At 45.8% G+C, this 21,151-nt stretch overlaps 1 protein-coding gene and 1 long non-coding RNA gene across 2 annotated transcripts in view; both read left to right on the plus strand.

Moving 5' to 3' along the window:
* The window catches only part of LOC148594670 (uncharacterized), a 372,746-nt gene that overhangs the window by 289,000 nt on the left and 62,595 nt on the right, over positions 1–21,151 (plus strand). The gene's annotated exons all lie outside the window — the stretch shown is intronic.
* PAPPA2 (pappalysin 2) overlaps positions 1–21,151 on the plus strand; it is a 102,897-nt gene that overhangs the window by 32,218 nt on the left and 49,528 nt on the right. Inside the window, exons 4-12 of the mRNA XM_088524883.1 lie at positions 1,900–2,045; positions 10,684–10,977; positions 11,752–11,944; positions 13,900–14,021; positions 14,694–15,186; positions 15,730–15,858; positions 17,223–17,314; positions 17,731–17,924; positions 19,141–19,278. Coding sequence (XP_088381009.1) covers positions 1,900–2,045; positions 10,684–10,977; positions 11,752–11,944; positions 13,900–14,021; positions 14,694–15,186; positions 15,730–15,858; positions 17,223–17,314; positions 17,731–17,924; positions 19,141–19,278 — 1,801 coding nt within the window. The remainder of the gene's footprint in view (positions 1–1,899; positions 2,046–10,683; positions 10,978–11,751; positions 11,945–13,899; positions 14,022–14,693; positions 15,187–15,729; positions 15,859–17,222; positions 17,315–17,730; positions 17,925–19,140; positions 19,279–21,151) is intronic.

Genomic DNA, 21,151 nt, shown 5'->3' on the forward strand with positions numbered 1-21,151 from the left:
GGGAATAAGTGAAATGCTTTCCACCACCTTAATGTTGCTGTTGGCCTTATGCTGCAAATTTAGTCATTCTTATGACATATTTCCACAACGGTGCATTTCCATCACCCTTCCCTGGTGATATATTTGAAGCCGTTTCCATGCCTTTTCACCCCCTAGAAATCTCTTGAGCTAATGGAGTCTTTCCTATGAGTTCACAAGCAGTGGGTCAAGCTCCCCAGGTTTCAGAGACTCATAGAAAATGGTATTACCTTTCCCAGTACCTTTTTAGCCCCTAAGGTTGATGGCACTGATGGTGGCAATGGTAGTGCTTGATTAAAATTAACGTCCAGTATTTGTAGCACAGCCCAAGACCCTAAAATCCGACTAATATTATTATTGGCATTGCTAATAAGTTAGCTCCTGATCCTCTTGCTAAGCTCAGAGCATGAACTCCACAAAGACTCGCATTAGGACTGTTGGTGTATCAATAAAAGCAGTTACAGACCTCTGACATATGCAGAAGGCAACAATGCAGGCAGAGGTGGACTGAGAACTGTCTGAGCTGCTGGGCTCAGAGGGTTGTGACCAGAGCACAAAATCTAACTCAAGTCCAGTCACTAGTGGTATCCTCTAAGGATCAATACTGGGGCCAAAACCATTTAGTATCGTCATTAAGGACATGGGAGATGGGAGCGACTGTACCCTCGGCAAGCCTGCAGACAACACAAAAATGACAACACAAGAAGGGATGGGCAGAAAAGAACTTCATTAAGTTCAGCAAAAGGAAGTGCAGAGTCCTGCCCCTGGGAAAGAATAACCCCTTACGCCGGTACAGGCTGCAGGCTGACCAGCAGGAGAGCAGCTTTGAAGAGCAGGAGCTGGGGCTCCTGGTCGACGAGTTGAAAATGAATCAGTTGTGCATCCTCTTGGCAAAGAAGGGCAGTGATACTCTGTGCTTAATTAGGCAGAGCGTTGCCAGCAGACTGGGAAAGCTGATCTTTCCCCTCTGCTCAGGGAGGCCACATCTGGAGTCCTGTGTCCAGTGCTGGGCTCCCCAGAACGAGAAAGGAGGTAATGGAGCATGTCCAGTGAGGGGCCCTGAAGATGGTAAAGGGCTGGTGGTGTTTGTCATAGGAGGAGAGGCTGAGAGATGTGGGATTATTTAGCCTAGATAGGACTAGGGGTAGGGGGACTGGTGTTGGATCAAATGGGTGTGTATAAATACGTGATGGAAGGGGGTAAAGAGGATGGCCTGAAACTCTGCTCAGTGATGGCCAGTGAAAGGACAGGAGGCAACAACCACAAACTGAAATATGGAAAATGCCAGTTCAACACAAGAAAATACTTCTTTACTGGAAGGGTGGTTTACCATTGGAATAGGCTGCCCAGAGATGCTGTGGTGTCTCCAGTTTTGGAGGTATTCAAAACTTGATTGGACATGGTTCAGGGCAACCTGCTCCAGCTGACCCTGCTCGACCAGGGGTGTTGGACTAAATACCTGGAATTCCCTACCAAAGCCATCTGTTCTGTGATTCTGTGATTTTCTTTCTCCTCCCTTTGTTTTTCCTCCCATGCATTTTCTTTTTATTCCATTCTTTAGGGTGTTCTCTGACCTTGTTCCAAAGCCATCTCTAAGAGTAAAACTCAACCATAACAGAGCTACAGTTACTAGTAAAAATTCTTCATATTTTTTTTAACTGCATCCTGCCCACACCTCTCTTGGGGCAGAATCAGTAGTCTTGTGGGACATTCTGTTGAAACTAGCCAAATTTTGTCACGCTTTCCCAGATGTTCTTGGTCTCAGATGGCTGAGGATGGTGTCTGCTCCCTTTCCTGGGAGTTTCCTTTGGGTGTTTTTTGCGTTTGCTCTTTGCTTCATTAGTAATTTTGCTGACTGTCTCTCATCTCTTGTCCTTGCAGGGCATACATGAGTGTGAAGGAGCTGAAGGAGGCGCTGCAGCTGAACAGCACCCACTTCCTAAATGTTTACTTCGCCAGTTCAGTGAGGGAAGAGTTGGCAGGTGCTGCCACCTGGCCATGGGATAAAGAGGCCCTTAGTCACCTGGGTGAGTAAGACAACCTCACTTGTAGGGGGTCCTGTGGTTGCTGATTTTTACATTTTTTTCAATTAATTTGGAGAAAAATGGCTGCTAGGCACTGTTCCCAGAAGCGCAGAGAGGGAGCAAAGGAAAGCTTGTGATATGGGACAAAGAATTTTGGCTTCAAATACAAGTCACTTCAGGAGACTTGGTACCTGTCCCTCTCCCTTGATCCTCCTTTACTAGAACTTTGTGTTTTGGTGTTAAGCAGGAAAGTATTCAGGGAGAAAGGGACATTTACACCTGACACAGTCAGTCTTCTGGGATGTGGCCAATCATGAAGATGAGCACAGATATCCTCTGAAGACTGACAGTGACATTTTAACAAGAGGACTGGATTTAGAGAAAAATGTCTATTGTGGCCATCACGCAGGAGTGCAAGCAGTAGTCTCAGGGAAATGATGAGTAGAAGTGTTACACTGATGGTCCCTGAAGCTAAACAAAGCTCCCCCAAAAAAAAATTCAGAGAATTTTGTACTTTTTAGTTAGGCTAGTTCTTAGTCAGGCTGCTGCAGCTAGAGCATATATGATTATAAGTTTGGAGAATATGACCTCCAGGGAAAGTACTGAGGTTATTTATTGAACAGAAGGTCATGATAACAGACTTTGGATGCGCCAACAGCCAATGCTATAAGGAAATGATTTCCCGGTCCCCCTGGGAATTAAAGTCATGGTGTTACATTCAGAGCAGTGACATTCAAGTTGATATAAGAAACTCATTCTAACGCTAAAGGTGTTGGAGCACTAGGACAAAGAGCCTGGGAAGGTAGCAGGTTCACTGTCAGTGCAGACTCTGCAGAAGGAGTTAGGCTGACATTTTTCATGAATGTTTTAGGTACAGCTGATTCTACAACAAGGTAAGGTAGATTTTTGGGACCTTCCAGATCTATCCTCCATGATTCTGTAAATGGTTGCCTTCAATATGGGGAACTTTGCAAACAGCAAATAAACCAAAAATCTCAGTAATTTCGGAGCTGACACTCCAAATCTGAGTGACTCCAGAGCTGAACAGGTAGTGAGTACCTGCCACTTTCAAACTAGCTGCAAATGTGAGGATAACTATCAAACCACTTTTATAACTTGGATATTACCTACTGAAGCTGAAAGCTAGTTCTCTTTGACTTCAGTGCATGAGAGACAGATCTTTAGGGTCACCGCTCCTGGCAGACTACAAATAGTCAAAATGGCAACTACTTCTCTAGAATGTAAATGTACTCTGTGTTTTCTTCTATTTCTGCAGTCCCTCTCTCTCTCTCTCTCTTTTTTTCCTCCTGACTCTCCCTCCTCCCTTCACTCCTTCCATGTCAAAGTTTTCTGGCAAAGGCTTTTACACTTTGCAGTCAAAACATTTAAAGTGTTTCTCAATAAGTAACTGGAAATAATTACTCTTGACACCTGCACAGCAGACCTAGACCTTCTGCTTTTACAAGTGCGTGATGTTCAACCCTTAAAGTTTTATGTTGCCATTAAAGACCTGTTTTACAGTTCTTTCTTGCCAGTTTCCCTCCCTCAGTGAGTTTCAGGACTGGTTTTTTTCAATAGCATATTGCTACAATTGCTTGTTGAGGAAGGCAGATCTCCATGAAATTTATTCCTCCAGCTTCCAGAAATCACTTCCAAGGCTCAGCTTGATAATCACCCTACTACGGCAAGTGCTTCAGCCACACATGTTCTCTTCAGACCCCTCCAGATGGCACACAGGAAGATGTACAAAGGGGTAATCAGGCTAATTGATTTAATCAAAAGCTTGCGTTTAACTCTGGTCCCAGAGTTTGTGTCAACCGGAGTCCTTAAGCAGAGGTGGGTTGCACCATCTGGAAATGTTGGACCTGGGTTTTACCAGTGAAGTTCAGGGGAAGAGGGGTGTTGTCTCAGCTCCAGTGCCAGAGCTCTGAAGTGTGAAGCTAGATCTGAACGACTTTGAGACTCTGGCACAGACTGAAGACTTTGGTTGAAGACTGTCCTTGGTTTTAGATTTAATGAGTTTTGGAGGAAGAGTGATGGATTCCGGTCTCTATAAACAGCAGACTCCACCACTTCATCAAGCGTTTCATACCACGCAAGACATCTATTATTGTCGGCGTAGACAACATTTGCAGCTGAGTGAGTCACTAATGTAAGGCTTTTCACAAAGCCTCTCATCAGAGGCAACTGGAGAATCTGAGTAAATGGGAAGGTACAGCAGTGAGTAAAGAGCAAGCAACATATTTGGAGGAGTAAAAGTAGTATGAGAAACTTTCCCAGGCTTTGTATAGGAATATGAAAGTGATTGGGGAGGAGACAGGAAAGAGGAGAACACAAGTTCCTTCCCTTCTTGCACTGATTTTTGCCACTGTCCTACCTCTCCTGATGTAGGTATTTCAAGGTCATCCTTGCCAGGCTCTGACTCTGCCACTGTCTGTTCCTGTAGAGCAGAAATGCCATTCTGATTTCCACCCCACCAACTGTTCTCTCTTACTTCAGTTTCCCCTCAGAATTAAATTGAGTCTTTGAGTTTGACTCAACCTCTTCAAAATTTAACATGCCTCTTGCTCCAGCAACTATCTCAAACTTTGCTCTCCGCTTGTCTCCATTCGTCTCTCTGAACTAGATTTTCTTAAATGTTTGCAAGAACTCCATGGGACTTTTTCTCCAATTCTCTTCTCTTCCTCTTTTGAACTCTTCCTCTCACCCCAAGACTCCCTATATGTGCTATTTCCAAATTGCTCTCTACCAGTTCCGTTATAGATATTTCTGTCTGCTGCTTGAACTCCATGGAAACCCTTCTCTGACCTCTGAGCGTGTTCTTCAAGAGGGTCTTGCACACCTTCCAGTTGCCATCTTTACTTTCTGAAAGTCTTCAGTAAACTTTTTTCATTCATTTCTCTTCACCTGTACTTCTGGGGCTACCAGAAATTTAGACACCATTCCTATGCTGATGGTTTGGAATTATTGCTCTCCTTCAGATTATTTTCCTGACTAAATTTGAATCCCACATTTCTCTCTGAAGGGTTTAGGATGGATTACCATTTCCCAAGGCTCAGCATTGCAAAACTAGCTCTTCCCTCACCCCTCCTTAGACCAATATGCTCTTTCCTGTCTATCACAATTCTTGTCCTACTTCTTAAAGTCTTTCTCACTGTAACTGCAGCATTGCATCCCCTTGATAAATAGATCCTTGCTTGGCCTACCTCCACTCTGCATCCACTGCTGGGAGCATGGACCTGACTCTTGAGGCAGCAGTTTAACTAGTTTTATCAAATTAAAGATGCCCATTTCCTTTTCAAAGGTTTTTGTAGCCTGTCTTTATTTTGCTGTGCATCAGCCTCATAAAGTCTGGCCCCTTTCAGTGCTTTCTCTTGGAAATCTCCAAAAATGTGCCTTCATCAGTGTGCCTCCTTTGCTATCCAAAACATGGTACGTTGCCTTGGTGCTGTGCTCAGCAGTGTAGCCTGCTTTGCGTAACGTGTCCAATCCCCTGTATGCCAAGTCCACCAGGATTTGCCCTGTGGGAGCATATCTAAGTAACGGAGGCTTCCCGACAGAAGATGGATACAATGAGCCGAACTAAGACCAAGGCGAAAAGATTGTGCGAAAGTCACCAGCTGCAAGAACACAGAAGTAGGAGAGGAAGAACCTGTAAACAAGCTTATCAGTGCAGGATAGAGGACTGTGTGCGGGCCAATCATGTAAATGTGTGCCCCAATATCTACAGCCAACCTAGTACAGTAGAAGACGCATGGACAGTAGTATGCAACCAATTGCAATGTAAGCGTACGCATGGCTAGATGACTTAGCAGAAATGTAGTAGCTAAATAGAGTGCTGTAACACGAATAAAGTGATTTTTGTTAGACTCATGTTGAAGCCTTCAGGAGTCGCGTCTGGCCTCCCGCATTGCCCCTTGCATTTTCCTGGAGCCATACACTTTGTGAGTCCAGGATGTCCTCGTGATCCGTGTGCCTCTTGTGCTCGGGCCTGGTCTTAGCCCAGTACAGTACCAGTGAAGAGCAACAACACTGATAGAGGCATAAGGGACAATGACTGGCTGAGAGAGGGTGAGTTACTCTATCCTATTTCTAAGGCAGTATTTCAGCTGCTGTAGAGCTTGTAGGCCAAGGCAGCTTGCAGACAAAAAGCTAGCACTAGAGGTAGACAATCTCGGGTGTGTTTGCTCCATCTAAGCATGCTTTCTCTCTCACTTTACACCACTTTCCACAGTGAGTTCTTAAATATGAAGTATTTCAGCTTGAAATCCAGATTTAATTTTCTGAAAAATTATAAATCTTTTAACTACAAAAATGTGGAGTTAAAGAATTCCTGTGCTATATATGTATATATATAAAAATAGCTTTCCACAATGATTTCCTTGTCTCGAAAAAGCTACCAATATAATAATGCAGACACTTTAAATTTTGTGTAATTGTATGAAAAATGTTTTCTTTTTGTATAAACATGGCTGAAAGGCAACAGAATCATGGATCCTGTAGTTATATAAACTGAGGTCAGCTCACATCTGACTGAGGTCAGTGGATCCTGAAGGAGCGCCAGTTATTCCATCAGAGGTACCTTATGCAATGGCATCTTCCTGTCTGACTAACTTTCATGAATTTGTTCCATTAATTGCCATGACTCAGTGTTGAGGAAGACTGGGCCTGTGATACACATTTAGGTTTGTGGTTTGTATGCATTTATAGCTGTTTAAAGATCCCATGTTGTCTTGAGCATCAGTTCTCCACAACAGCCCAGAACCAGGAACCTGGCATTAAATTTCTGAAGATTCATTGCAGCTGTCCAGCTGTTTTGTGTTGGTAGAACTGAGAACGGCTCCTTCCCAGCCCATTTCTGTAGGAAAAAAAAAAAAAAAAGATTTTAGGTTCGTAGTACCCATCCTCAATTAGATGCCATGAAGACATCATCTTTGGGGTTTTTCCTTATCATTAGTTCCTTCAAGCATCCCAGTACTTGCTGCTCTCAAAGGGTGGTGGAGTAGGAAAGAACACAACTTGATTTTGGGCTGGGAGAGGAGGGCTGTCTTGAATTAGAGCCCTTCAGTCACTGTCAGAACCAGGGCACGGTCCTTGGACTGGAGGCTTCTGAGGGAAGCGTGCTTGAGGGCGAAGTGGGATCTGTGACAGTTGAAATCATTCACCCAGTTACGGATTGGACATCTCTTACTGTGTGAGTGGAACTGGGCCTTAGTCTTTGGGACATTACCAGCTCTGCAGCTGTAACTGCCAGTTCCTGTCTGGAAGGACATCATTATGCAAGGTCAGACCCTCAGCTTTCCTGCTGCTTGAGCTGAATTTGGTGTGCAGGTCCAAGAAAGTCTCTGGTTCATCTGCTATGCATTGCTGCACTCCCTAGATGTCATGGACACCATATGTTGAGATTTTTATCTTAGCTATATCAATGCTGACCTTGGGGAGCCTCTTTGGGTTGGCAGACTTCACTTAAAGCCCAATTCAGTCCTTTTACCAGATCAGAAGGAGACAGAGGGGAGGGGTAATGAAATGGGGGAGGCCTGATCTGTAGAGAAGGGAAAGTGGAGGCTAGTTTTGTTGCAAGTGGATGTTAGGAATACTTCCACATCTTGCCCTCAGAGTAGGACACAGCTTCCTGTTCCAGAACTGGTTGCTCTCCAGAGTCCTTTGCTCACCAGAGAGCTGTGGGGACAGAGAACAAAGGAATGGGGATATTCCTGAAAGAAGGCAGTTCTCATGGTCTTTCTGATCCCTCCATCTAATTAGCTATAAAAATATGTCTCTCCTTGTGTGAGTGTGATGGGGGAGCTGTCAGAGAGGAGGGAGTGAGGGGTATGGAGTCTTGGCCTCCCGCCTCTGCAACTGCCTCCCCTTATTAGAGTCCCCCACCATGGGAAGAGCTTTGAGTTTCTGTTGGAAGGAAGACTGTTAAGCTGCAGAACCCTCAGGGCCCCAAGCACTCAGTCCTGTTCCACGTGGACTGTGCGGCAGAATGTGTAGGGCTTTCACTTCTTATTTGTTTATGGACATTTATTTTAATTTCTGCATGAACATTCCTCCTTTCAGGTAGCTCCCTGCATTACTTAGACTTCGGGTTGGCTGCAGAGATGCCTTTTCCTTGTCTTCTCTCACCCTTCTCTCATGCTCTATTAAAAATGAGAAACAACTTCTTATATATCCACTGGTTTCTCCATCAGTGGGATGCCCTGTGCTATCTATAGTCGTTTCTAGTCTGAGTGGAAGCAGCAGGAGTGGAATACAAAAACCTAATGGACTACAGGGACACGGTTGAACATGAAGACCCCACAGGACTTGATATTCTCTGTATCTCCTTGTGGCCCACCTCCAATCAGAGAACCATAGGACCAAGAGCTGAGGGGAAGTACAAGGAGGACTCCTCTGCTTTGGGGACGTTGCAGCTGGGGTGAAAGGGAATGCAAATACTGTGTGACCCGCCTTCTGCCTCAGGCTAAAAACATGCTCTGGGTGTTACATCCACCCTTTGGGAATGAAACAAGAGAAAGAATAAACATTGTGAATATTTAAATAGAGAATGGTATCAACTGGTTGGTTAGTCATCTTTCAGCCACTCTGTGGGTAATGCAAGTGGGATGCACAATGAAAGATGCTCCCTTTACTGCTTCACTCTCTTACAACCTGACTGGGCTTAAGAGAATTGCTCAGAGCATCCTGGAAGGTCCCTTTCCAATCCCAACCTAGTGTTCATCTAGCATGGCTCCACCAAAGGAGGCCCCGTCCTGCTGGTGTCCTGCCAAGTACACTGTGATCTGAAGGAAGCCCTCTCTTGAAAGGAATGCCCTGTACTTGAGGATGTGAGGCAGTCCAGTAGTGTACAGAGCTCATCCAGGAGCAAATTTCAAGCTGTCTATGCTGTGTTTGGACAGAGGACAGCGCAGTGGCTCTCTGCCAGTTTTGACTTCACTGGCAGGGGCAGCAATCAGCAGCACAGATGCAGTAGCAGAGGTTTTTGCTGTGAGGTAGCTGGCACAATAAATCCTCCAGGGCCCTACAAAGGAGGCAGCAAGCTGTGCTGCAGCCAACTATTTGCTGTGCCTGCCATCCAAACTGTCTAGGTTAGAAGTAATTGGGTAAAAACTGCCTGCCATGCCACAGAGATGCTGCCTGGCTGCCTGGAGTCAGCCTAGATTTATGCTGTGATCTGCTTTCCTCTTCCATCTCTCCAATCTTCCCCCCAGACCTCCCTCCTCCACCTTACGGCAAAATGGAAAATTTGGGGAGAGGGGTAAGGAAGGAAAGAGTTGAAGGGACAGGAAATTGCCATTTGAAAGCTTCAAAATCGGGAAAAAAACAGAGTGTCCGAAGAGTCTTTAATATAGGCCAAATAAATGAATAAGTAAAACAGATCAAGAGAGATTAAAAGAGAGGCAAGTTTCATTCACAAACATCCCCAATGCAGAATTTCCTAGCAGATGTAAAACAGAGGTGAAAGAACAGGGCAGGCATCCTGGGGCAGGAGTTAGGTATTGTGCAAAGGGAAGGTTCTGTTCCCCTTGGCTTTCCTTAGTCTGACTGCTCCTTGCTCTTCACACCCTTCCACTTGCAGGCAAATGTTCACGAGAGGAAAATACCCCATGCTGCAGCCAAAGGGCAGCTTAGGTGAGGATAAGTGCAGGACCTGTCCATCTCTGTGTTCTTGCTGTCACTATTAGGTGGCAGCTCTGGGCAGTCTCTGCTGGGGCTTCATCGGTACCCATGCTCAAGCATCTTCGAAAGGTAAACTTGCATCAAGAAGGCTTGGAGATTAACTACCCTGTTGTGCCCTCTCGACTCAAAGGGCCGGGGTGCCTTGATTGAAGAGGAGCAGGGCCATTTGCACTGCAGATGCAAAGAATCGGAGATTATGGTATGGTCCCCATAGTGCTCCTTCTCCACATGCAAATCCCCTTCAAAGGAAGGATGGAATCCTCAGAAACTCAGAAAATCCCATGCCAAAATGCAGAGTGAGTTCATGGTCATGTTTGTGCTAGAAGCTTAGTAGACCTCCTATGAGTTTGAATTTAGCCCTTTGGCTCAGAGTATGAAGCAGTAGACCGCCAATGCTGCCTCAGCAGGGGCCGTAAGCAATGCCTGGGGGTCTTTAAACAGATTTGTGCTGAAGGCTGTTGCTAGCTGACGGCTATAACTGTGTCAGTACTTTGTCAGACACCTCATTCTTTTTATCAGCTGTGGGTACATACATGCTTTAGCCACCTGGACTTATAGGTAAACTGCCTAGGCTTAGGAGGGACTCTTGCCCTCTTTTCTCTGTTTGATGCCAACACCAAGAAGTCCATTTTGAGTTGTGTGTTAGCGTGAACCAGAGCAGACGCTAGTATTATTGACACAGGAAATGAGACTGAGAGAAACAGTAGCTAAAATGATTTAAGACTAGAGCAGGAGGATTTCAAAAAGCAGAATAACCCACCCACCCTTTTCTAAAGCAGAGGAGCTCTCCCCCAGTCCTAGAAGATGTTGAATACATCCATGTTCTGGTCTCCACCTCGTACTTTATTTGTGATCAGCCAGCTCAATGAGAGAGAGAGAGTTGTTGCCAGTAAAGGTGAGTAACAGCAACTGTCCAATGTCTTTGTCTTGATGATATTCTGTGTGCTTGTAATTCTAGGTGGAGTTGTCCTCAATCCGTCCTATTACGGTGTGCGTGGCCACACAAACACCATGATCCATGAAGTGGGACATGTCCTGGGGCTGTACCATGTCTTTAAGGGAGTGAGTGAGCGGGAATCTTGTGACGATCCCTGCAGGGAGACAATTCCTTCTATGGAGACTGGAGACCTCTGTGCTGACACTGCCCCAACCCCAAAGAGTAAACTCTGTCGGGATCCAGATCCTACCAATGATACTTGTGGCCAGAAACACTTCACTGGAACACCGTTCAACAACTACATGAGTTACACAGGTAATAATTTTCATTACAATTTTTAGTGTCATTTTCACTATAAAGTGAGTTTTGCTGCTTACAGCTTTTTTGATGATTGCCTCCCTCACATTCTACCTAGTCTGGTCTTTGGTTCCTCCTGATGATCAGAGAGGAGAGAATTTATAGTCCAGACTTGCAGAAACTTGGGCCCTTGTTCACAGAGATCTCTTTCTATCCATCTCTCCCTGCCTTTTTGTGGATCATTGGAGACATACTGAGTCCAGTCTGTCTGGTGGAATGCATTCATTCTCCACCTCAGTCTCCTGAAGCAACATTTTATTAGGTTCCTAATATAAATTTTGGACTTTCAGATTAAGCCCTTTCGGCTTGACTTCCAGAGGGATCCTGGGGAGAGGTTATGTTTCTCCTGACAACCCAGGAGGCCTGAGCCCTGGAGAGTAATTCTTTTGCCCTCAGGTAACTGAGTGCAAGTCCCTTGAGATGGTAACAGTGCCAAGATGTGAAAAATGGCATGAGTGAGGAGATGAGCTCTGAGGCCACTGCTGAAGAGTCCTGGTGTTCCAGTGCAACTAAGGCAAGTTCAGGATTGTCGAGCTACTGAGGTAGTGCCATCTTGTGGCACTGGGAACACATGACATGAGGGAATGCTGACAGACTGGCCACCACGCACAGGTGTCCCCCACGCCTCCACGATCATCCTACTAAGGGGCCTTGGTGATCAGAAAAGTGCGTGCAGCACCATGCTCTGCCAGCTGATTCCTGTCCCCCTCAACCTGCCCTCTCTTCCCCCAGATGATGACTGCACCAACACCTTCACTCCTAACCAAGTGGCTCGGATGCATTGCTACTTGGACTTGGTGTACCAGCGCTGGGGCCAGAGCAAGAAGCCCGCACCCATCCCCATTCCGCCCATGGTCACGGGGCAGACACAGGGCTCCCTGAGCATCTACTGGCTGCCTCCCATTAGTGGGGTCATACATGAGAGGTAAGAGAAGAGATCCACTGTTACAATGGCCTCAGGCTTGCACAGGAACCCTCTGCCTGCTGGAAATGCCAAGATACAAGGCTCCCTGAGAGGCAGATCCCATTTGTGGTGCTTCCTCTGGTCCCCTGCTAACACTGTGTGCTGGTTGTTTTGCCCAGTACTGTTTATTTGAAGAGGGATTCACCGCAGAAGTTGCTTGGCACAGAGCTGGGGGCAGACAGACGGTGGAGGGAGGGCTTTCCAGGAGTCAGTGAAGGCGACGATGGTGGGTTGGCATATCCCGCACACCCCCTGCCAGCTGGCAAGTCTTGCCTTTTGTGCTGGTGTTGGTGGGGATTAAGTAGCTATTTCTGCAGCTGCCCTGGTGATGGGGGGAAATGAGGCCCAGCCTCCCCCTCAGCCCCTTTCCACCCTTGCCAACTCCAGCAGAGCCCACCAACATGAGAGCTGTGCTGCTCTGATGTCTGTGTTTGCACGTGGGTTCTCCCACAAGCCTTTTGCTGTCAGGGTGCCGGGAGAGGAAGCCAAAGAGCATCAGGAGATGATGCCAATTTTTAAGCCCAAGAGCGCAATCACAGAATGAAAAATGAGCTTCATTTAGCACTTATTGTATAAACTAGCCATTTACCAGGAGGAAATGTAGCCTTGTGGTTAAGGCAGGGAGCTTGAACCACAAGAGCTGGGTTTCATTCCCAGGACTGTCACAGACTTGCTGTGTAACTGGGGGTAGGTTAGGAAGCATTTCAAGTTGGAGAAACTGTGCTGAGGAACCTGAATCACTCAGCATGCAAGGCACATGGAGTCCTGAGGTCCAGGGCTGCTACTGTTCCTTCTCCCCCTCTAACACGTGGGTATGCCAACCTCTGGTGATGTGACCACACATCTGTAATCCCTGTGTGATTTGTGTGATTTGGGAGGGTTGGTACGTGGAGATCTAGAGACATATGTTTCTTGAGGATTTTTTCTTTAAGGTAGGTACCGACCACTTTTTGAAAACAATTTACAGAGGCCTGGAGCAGTACGATAGCAATGAAAAACTCTCTGGCTTTGGTGGGAGCCTGCTGTACTCTCCTGGTTATTCCTGGCCTGAAAAATAGCCCCCAAAAACATTGTTTGAGGACAATTGCTGAATCCATGTCCACTAGTCATTTCAAAGAAACGAAGATCTCCATAATGGACCTTTCCTCACAGAGGAAATGAGAGCAGGGATCTGTTGTCCCATCAAGCATGGAGAGGCTCAGATAGCTGGGTGGATTCGAGTCATGCAAACCAACAGCTTTGGGGCGGGAGGGAGCAGTTTAGAAGCAGGAAGAAATGGGCCTGGAAGGTAGATACTGAATCATCAGATCCAGCCCATTGTGTGATCACTTTCCAAAACACCTCCCAAGCTGACCCCTGAGGGAGGTTTCTGCTTTTCCTGATGCCAAACTAAGGAGAGTGACTGAGACAAGCAGTTATTGTGGAAAAGCACCCTTTTCTTTCCTGATTAGCACAATGAGACCCTCTTTAATTGACATTATTGTGACATTCTGGCATAATAACAGTCCTGAAAGAAAAAAAAAAAAAAAACCCTGAATTTGGGACTTATCTGGGGTAGGCCCAAATGCACCACACTACTACAGAGGTGATTGCCCGAAGAAACATGAAATCTGTTAATTCCACTTCATGGGTAAGAGAATGGATGACCCAATGACTCATCTAAGATTATCCAGGGAACTTATAGAAGGGAAGAGATTAAACCTAGCTTGTAAAAGGTCACTCATTTTCCCTTTTTTTTTTTTTTTTTTTTGTCAGAACTTACCCTAACCAAAAGGACATGCTAAGAAGCTTTGCGAGCATTTAGTTTTTTTGGTCTTCCAGCTTGCCATCTGATGCTGCATGGATAAACTGGATGGCAAATGAGTTGGTCGTGATTATACATGCAGGTGTACTTTCTCTCTCCCTCTCATTTACAGGGAGCCTGACACGCTCTGTGAAGATTGTGCTGAAGATGGCACTTTCCATCAGTACGTCCATGAGGCCTCTTCTCCTCGGGTCTGTGATTCCTCTGGCTACTGGACCCCAGAAGAGGCAGAAGGTAGTCCTCTTTGCTGTGAATCTCCCAGACAGAGATGAGATGTTGCTGGGAAAAGAAAAATAAACTAATAAACTGCTTTTCTTGCAGCTCATTAAGGCAGTTTCTTCTCCCAGAAGAAACAAGATCCTTCAGCTACTGCTGCAGGAAAGCTTCAATCTGCTTTTGCTCTGCTGTGTGTCTCTGTACTCTGTCCAAACCCATTCAGCCTCAGGAACTCAAAAGTCTTATGGTATTGGCATCAGATGCCCTCTTGGCAGGCCTTCTACCCCCATGAGACTAAAGAACAATTTTCATGTGCTTCCCAACTGTGTCCAGATTGTCACTAGAGCTGCTGGTGGCATTGAGACCAGCTGCAGTGTGGGTACTATTGTCCATATCTCCAAGTTTGTTAGATGGTTGTAACATATGAGGTTTGGCAGAGACAGTGTTTGTGTCTGTATCCAGTAGCTGGAAAACTATCGCTGCTTTTCGCTTTCTGGGATTTGAGGGCAGATACTACCTGCTTTAGAACGTGTCTAGTGTGTACTAGCAAGGGAACCTGCAGCTATAGCATAGAGATGCATAAGATCCAATGCCTACGAGGTACCTGTAGGGCAGATTGTCTCTCTGGGTCTCCCATGAAGTCAGCTGTCCCCTAGCTCTCATCAGTTTTCTCCTTGACCCTCTGTCTAGGGCCCCCAGACGTGGATCAGCCCTGTGAACCCAGTTTGCAGGCCTGGAGTCCAGAGCTCCACCTGTACCACATGAACATGACTGTGCCTTGCCCCCAGCCTGATGGCTGCATCCTGGAGTTGCGCTTCCTGCATCCTGTCTATCCAGATTCCCTCACACTGTGGACCACGTATCTCTCCACGGACTCTCCCAAGGCCCTGTCTGACATCGAAGTCCTAACAGAGCATGGAGAATCCATCCATTTGGGCCCACTAGATACCTTCTGTGATGTTCCTTTGACCGTGAAGCTCAACATCCATAAGAAAGTGTATGGAGTCAAAATCTACACCTTTGATGAGAGGATGGAGATAGATACAGCCCTGTTGACCTCCAGGCCTCATAGCTCTCTCTGCTCCACCTGCAAACTGATAAAATACCGAGTCCTCCGCGATCCTCCATTTGCTAATGGCTCTCCTGCCACAATGGCACAAGCACACCGCAAGTTTACTGACATGTGAGTGGAAACATTGCTTCATCACCGGCCAAGTGGGTCGTTGTATTCGTTTTGATTACCTTCTCAGGTTCTGCATTTGGGCCTGTGAATGCTTTTACAGACATGACAGTGTTCAATCTTGTGAATAGATTCCATATTCTGCATCAAGAGAAGGCCTTAGTAAACTTGTTGTAGGCCCATCATGCTAATACAACCCTTGCCAAGGAGCTGACTTGAAGGAAGAAGAACTTCCAGAAGAAGTTCTTTCAAACTAAAAGGAACTCATTAAACCTAGAAACATTTCCCCATAAACATGAGCAGCAAAATGATTGCTCAAGTTCTCTCCCGTTTAAGCCATAGGGGTGGCAGGCTCCTCTGCATAACCTCATAGAAAACCCTCTTCCCACAGTCTCTGCCTCTGGCAGCTTAGAATATGAAGACATATGTCAAGCTATGATGCTGCCTAGGTACAGACGTGATTGCTATAGCTGTGATGAACAAATGTGCTGCAGATGTATTGTTTTTTCCCTTCCCTATTTGTTTGAGTCCTCTGTTTTTCTGCAGGGAAGTCACACCTGGGCAGGTGTATCGCTACCAGGTGCAGGCCATCTCTGGGACAACCTTAGGAGAAGCCTCCCCACCACTAATCCATGTCCATGGAGCTCCCTACTGTGGGGATGGGAAGGTGACCACGTAAGTCAAGAATCCCATGTTTGGGATCGTCCAGAGTAACCTTTTGTATGGCACATGATAGCCTTGCACAGGTGGATTCTGCAGCAAGCACAGCCCTATATGTCTTGGCATGTTTAAAGAGCTCTTCCACTCTCTAGTTAAAACACCAAGTGATGAAAAAGGCACCACACCCCGGAGTGAGCACTACCAGTGGTTAAACTTCCCTGTATGGGATGATTATGCCAAATTTCCATATTTTAGCTTTTTCAGACTTCAACTTACTCAAAATCATTTTTCTTTGCAGGTATCTTAATTACCCACTTTTCCTTTGCTAAAACAAGTGCAGGAGGGATTGTGGCAGCATACAAGACCCACAGAGGGGAAAACACTTACAGTGGATTAGACCTTAAATTGATGTAATCTGATGTATTTTAGTGTGAATTCATCCCAGTTGAAGATCTGGCTCAGAGAAAGCAAATGGTCACATTACATTCAATTGTCAGCTTCAATAAAAAGTAGAAGAAACAGTAGAAATGGACAGTAGTCTGCATAGGAGAGACAGACACCCCTGTTCCTGAAATGCTGAGGGAAAGGCCTTATAGGAAACCTTCTCTATTGAAGTTTTCCATGGTTGTGTGCAATAGCCAAAGACAGGAGAATAGAACACTGAACAAGACAGGAGAATAGAACATTTTTTTCATGTTAGATTTGAATGGAGATAGGTGGGCACCATAAAATATATGTATGCATGGGAAGCTTTTTCTCCTTGAGTTTAAGATGCATAACTCTGCATAGTTGTACATGTATGAACATGTAGGAATCAAAGCATTTCTTTCTGCTTTTCACAGGATATCTACATTTTTTTTTTCCCTGGTAGAGGGACTGAGCCTTCTCATTGAAATTGCGTATGGTTTGTTTTGTTATCTTCTGAGATGCAATGCCTGTTTGGGTTGATATCCCAGGATTTTTTCCCATCTTTGGCTTTTTCCCTCTCTCTTCCCCTCCCATCTCTTCCCCACCTCCCACTGAAGCACTAGCCCCCATCTTGGAGAACCTGCTACTGTCTCCAACACTAGCTTTCTCCAGTTCCCTCTTCTTCACTTTTATGCTCACTTTTCTCTGTTGCATATAGCTTCATTTTTCTGCCATAGTTCTTGCTTCAACCTTTAGATAAGGTATAGACTTGACCAATACTCTGTGTTTTCCATCCATTTTCCTCTCCTGAGAAGATACTCTCCTCTCTATTATTACTAGAGGTTGTTTCTCTTCTCCCGTCTCCTGTGGAAATAGATTAAAGAGATTGAGTCCTCATTCAACATGAGGCTGAAACACCAGGAAGTGCTGAATCAGGGGCAGTGTTAATACATTTGTTTTTGTCCTCTTAGGAGCTTGGAGGAAGAATGTGATGATGGAGATTTGCTGGATGGAGATGGCTGTTCCAGGATGTGTAAAAAGGAGAAAGGCTTCAATTGTGTTGGTGAGTCCAAATGGATTGATTCATCCTTTCCATATGGGAAGCACAACGGTACACTATTCACACCTCTCTAATAACTTTTTTCAGAGCGTGTGGTGACTTAATTACATTATGGCAAGACAGCATGGATCTTCAGCCAGAATGATCCATGGAGCTTCTCCATTCCTTGTAATGAGAAATCCCTGTGCCAGATGGCCAGCATGGTTCCTGCCAGCCATAGTCTTGTTGGGAGCTAAACTCAATGTGTACCTTTATGTTCTCTGGGGCACTCTCTGGGTGTGTGTCAGGATCCCCCTCACAAGACTGTCTTGCAGGGTGGTCCTGGTTGAAGTGCTACAGAGCCTAGGAGAGGAGGAGGTGCGTGACTGGGTTTGTGACTGGGAATGGTTTGTAAACAGGGCAACTGTGGTCTCTTGCAGGGGAGCCAAGCCTGTGCTATGTGCATGATGGGGATGGAGTGTGTGAGCCTTTTGAGAGAGCAAGCAGCATCCTGGACTGTGGTCTCTATACCCCTGAAGGATACATTGACCAGTGGGCAGCAAAAGCCTACAGCTCCCATCAGGATAAGACATCATGTCCTGTTTCCTTGGTGACTGGGGAGCCTGTTGTGAAGGTGAGAGAAGGCACGACAAAAGAAAATATTTTTCTAACAATGTCCATGCAGTTAAGCTGCAGGAGTTTACAGTTTGACAGAGTTTAAGCTGCAGAAATAAGATCTTCAGAGCAGTTCTGGAAGTATTCACTAACTAGTGCATTGCCACACACAGAGCCAGAAGACGACCTGGGCTTTTCTTATGGCCCACTTTTTCAGCAGTCTATAGAGGCAGGAATTGCAGTATGCAGAAGGGTATTTCATCAGAACAGGAAGTACCTCTCCATATCATGAAGTTTGCTAAGCAGTGACCACCCTCATCCCACCAATTCAATGCAAACTTTCAGGGTGTAAGTAGTTCCATTGCGTCTATTTAAAAAAAAAAAAAAAAAAAGTAAGTCTACAGATTATAAGGCCAGGGCCTGACAGGATAAAATCACTCATGCATCAGCATCTGTGCTGCTCTCAAAATGTCTGATCTGAAGCCAATGAAAAATCAATCAGAAAATTTCCACCTTTCTCATCCATCTTTGGAGCAGGACCTTGAGATCTAAGATAGGATTTTGCTTGGTAAATGTTAACATACTGTGTATAGTCCTGACTGAGGAACTGAAGAAGGTGAGGAGGGAGAGGTCTGTAGAGAAGACATACATTTAGCTCTTTGTGTTTATGCATTCCTTTTGACTTGATGCAAAGAACCATTCTCTTGAAACCCAGTGCATGATTAAATTGCCTAGATCTATGTGTCTAGTAAGAAAGTCTGGGCTCTGGTGCCTCCCCGCTCTAGAAAATCATGTTTCAGAGTCAGTTCTAGGTGGATGTCACAGATAGTCCATGGCATCAAGTGGCACTGGAGGCTGGTGTTTGGGTAAATGGGTAGAACACCTTTAGATCCCGTTGGCCCAGTCAAAATCTGGAGGCCATAGCCTTTCTTATGGTCTTACAGCCTATCTCATTTGTACTGGTCACTCCCACAGAAACCACAAGGTACTTCAATATAACATGTTTGTAACACCTCAAAAAGGCAAAAGTCTCCAGTGCGTATGTATAGGTGATGAGATGCCATTCCTGCTTCTGGAACCCACATCCTAATTATCTTCATGCTAGGAGCTAACTTGGGGCTCCTTACATTGTGTTGACTCTTGAGGGTCTGTAGGTGCTGTAGATGTGTAATAATTCTGTCTTTTTCTCATTTTTCTTGCTTCAGTCTGGATTAAAAAATGTCTTCCTTTCCCAGGTATGTAAATCTCACCTTCATGATGTGCCAAAGGACCTTCCTCTTGTTGCTTGGTTCCCTTGTACTTCCAGCCAAGGCAATGCTCAGGATCCAGATGGGGAGAGGATGCCTTTGGATAATGACAGAGTCTGGCTCAAGGTAAGCAAGGTTGTGTGCTCAGGCACAGAAGGAATTCTTTGTCTTTGCTTCAGCATTTCAGTCACAAAGACTAGTCCTTTTTGCCCTGGGTTGTCCTTCAGCAGGAGCTACATCAGCCTTAAAAATTGTTTGGATGGAACTTAATACCCTACTGACTCATCACAGAATCCAAATGCCTGTGACTTGCCCCACTGATACTGTGAGCTGGACCTGCTACAGGAAACCCATCGTGAGTGCAGGTTGCCAGGAGCAGGGCTCTGTCCGAAGGAGAAGCCTGCAGAAGTGTTTTGAAGTGGAGAAGCAGCAATTTGCTTTGGACAATTCCCTGCAGCCAGGCTGCGCCCTTACACCGGCACAGGGTGGGCACAGTCCCGTTGCCCTCAGCTGTGAATAACAATAGAGGGTAGCTTAGAAGGTGCATTATAAAGGAGTGGTCTGTTTAGGAAGGGTTGGAGTGACCTGTGTGTGAGCCTCTGAGAAAGACTGCTTTCTGTGTGTACCAGATTAAAGATCAGAATGTTTTCTCTTCAACTTAAGAAAAAGAGACTGAAAATTGACTTCATCCTGCCATCCTGAAAGATCCTGAGCATGTCAGGTTCCCTGAGTACCCAGACTGAATCAGCCCCGTCAGGGAGGTTCTCCTACCCTCCCAGAGGCTCTAGACCAAAGGAAGCATTTCTGCATTTACAAGCTGCTGGGTCCTGCAGCCTCATGGTGGCCTCCCAGCCTGTTTCCACAGCCGTGGGCTGCCTTGGGAGCGTGCCCAGTGCTGCGGCGGTGGCCAAGGGGAGCATGGACCAGCTGCTGGACCATGACTCCCCGCGCTCTGAAGCAGTGTCAAACCTTGCTGTCGTGGTAGGCAGAGGAGGAGGATAGAGGAGGATGGGAGAGGATTAGGCCATAGCAATTTTTACAGTGTTGATTTTCTGACCGCAGCCCCAGTTTAGAGGTTTTGTGGCTGTTGCCTTGTGTTACTGGAAGGCTGTGATCTGGCTTGCTTCTTCCTCTGCAGTTTATGAGGGCCACCTTGCCCTGCTTTGCTAGAGGCTGTCTAGAGAGGAACTTCTGATGAGCCACTCTGAAGACTCAGTGAATCATCAAACCTTTAGTCAATAAACATTACTATTACCTCTTAGTCCTCTGCTTCTCCAACTTTTTCTGCCTTGCCAGAGAACCTTCTTTTTTTTTTTTTTCTTTTTTCCTTCCCTGTCTGTGTGCTTAAAACCTACTTTCTAGCTTCCTTCTCAGGCATAGGCCATGACATATGTGCCTCCTTTCTTCCTTTGCTAACAAGAAAGTAGAAATCTCCCTCTCTGCCTCACCTAGGTGAAAGCTTGCTTTCTACTTCTCACTAGGGGTTAAAGCGTGTTCCAGATTTATTGGAGCTTGTGGTCAGTTCTCTTCCTCTATGGATGTTTACATTAAATACTTTCATTACTGCTTCTCCATGCTGTCTTTAGGAGTGCTATTATTTTCTATACATAAAATTATTTATGGAGTAATAATACATTAGCAATACATATGCTCTTTTCCTTCCTTCCTTCCTTCCTTCCTTCCTTCCTTCCTTCCTTCCTTCCTTCCTTCCTTCCTTCCTTCCTTCCTTCCTTCCTTCCTTCCTTCCTTCCTTCCTTCCTTCCTTCCTTCCTTCCTTCCTTCCTTCCTTCCTTCCTTCCTTCCTTCCTTCCTTCCTTCCTTCCTTCCTTCCTTCCTTCCTTCCTTCCTTCCTTCCTTCCTTCCTTCCTTCCTTCCTTCCTTCCTTCCTTCCTTCCTTCCTTCCTTCCTTCCTTCCTTCCTTCCTTCCTTCCTTCCTTCCTTCCTTCCTCCCTCCCTCCCTCCCTCCCTCCCTCCCTCCCTTCCCCCCCTTCCTTCCCCC

Source organism: Tinamus guttatus, unplaced genomic scaffold, assembly GCF_059628265.1.
Source record: "Tinamus guttatus ecotype Peru unplaced genomic scaffold, ASM5962826v1 Tinamus_guttatus_pri_ptg000215l, whole genome shotgun sequence".
NCBI lineage: Eukaryota > Metazoa > Chordata > Aves > Tinamiformes > Tinamidae > Tinamus > Tinamus guttatus.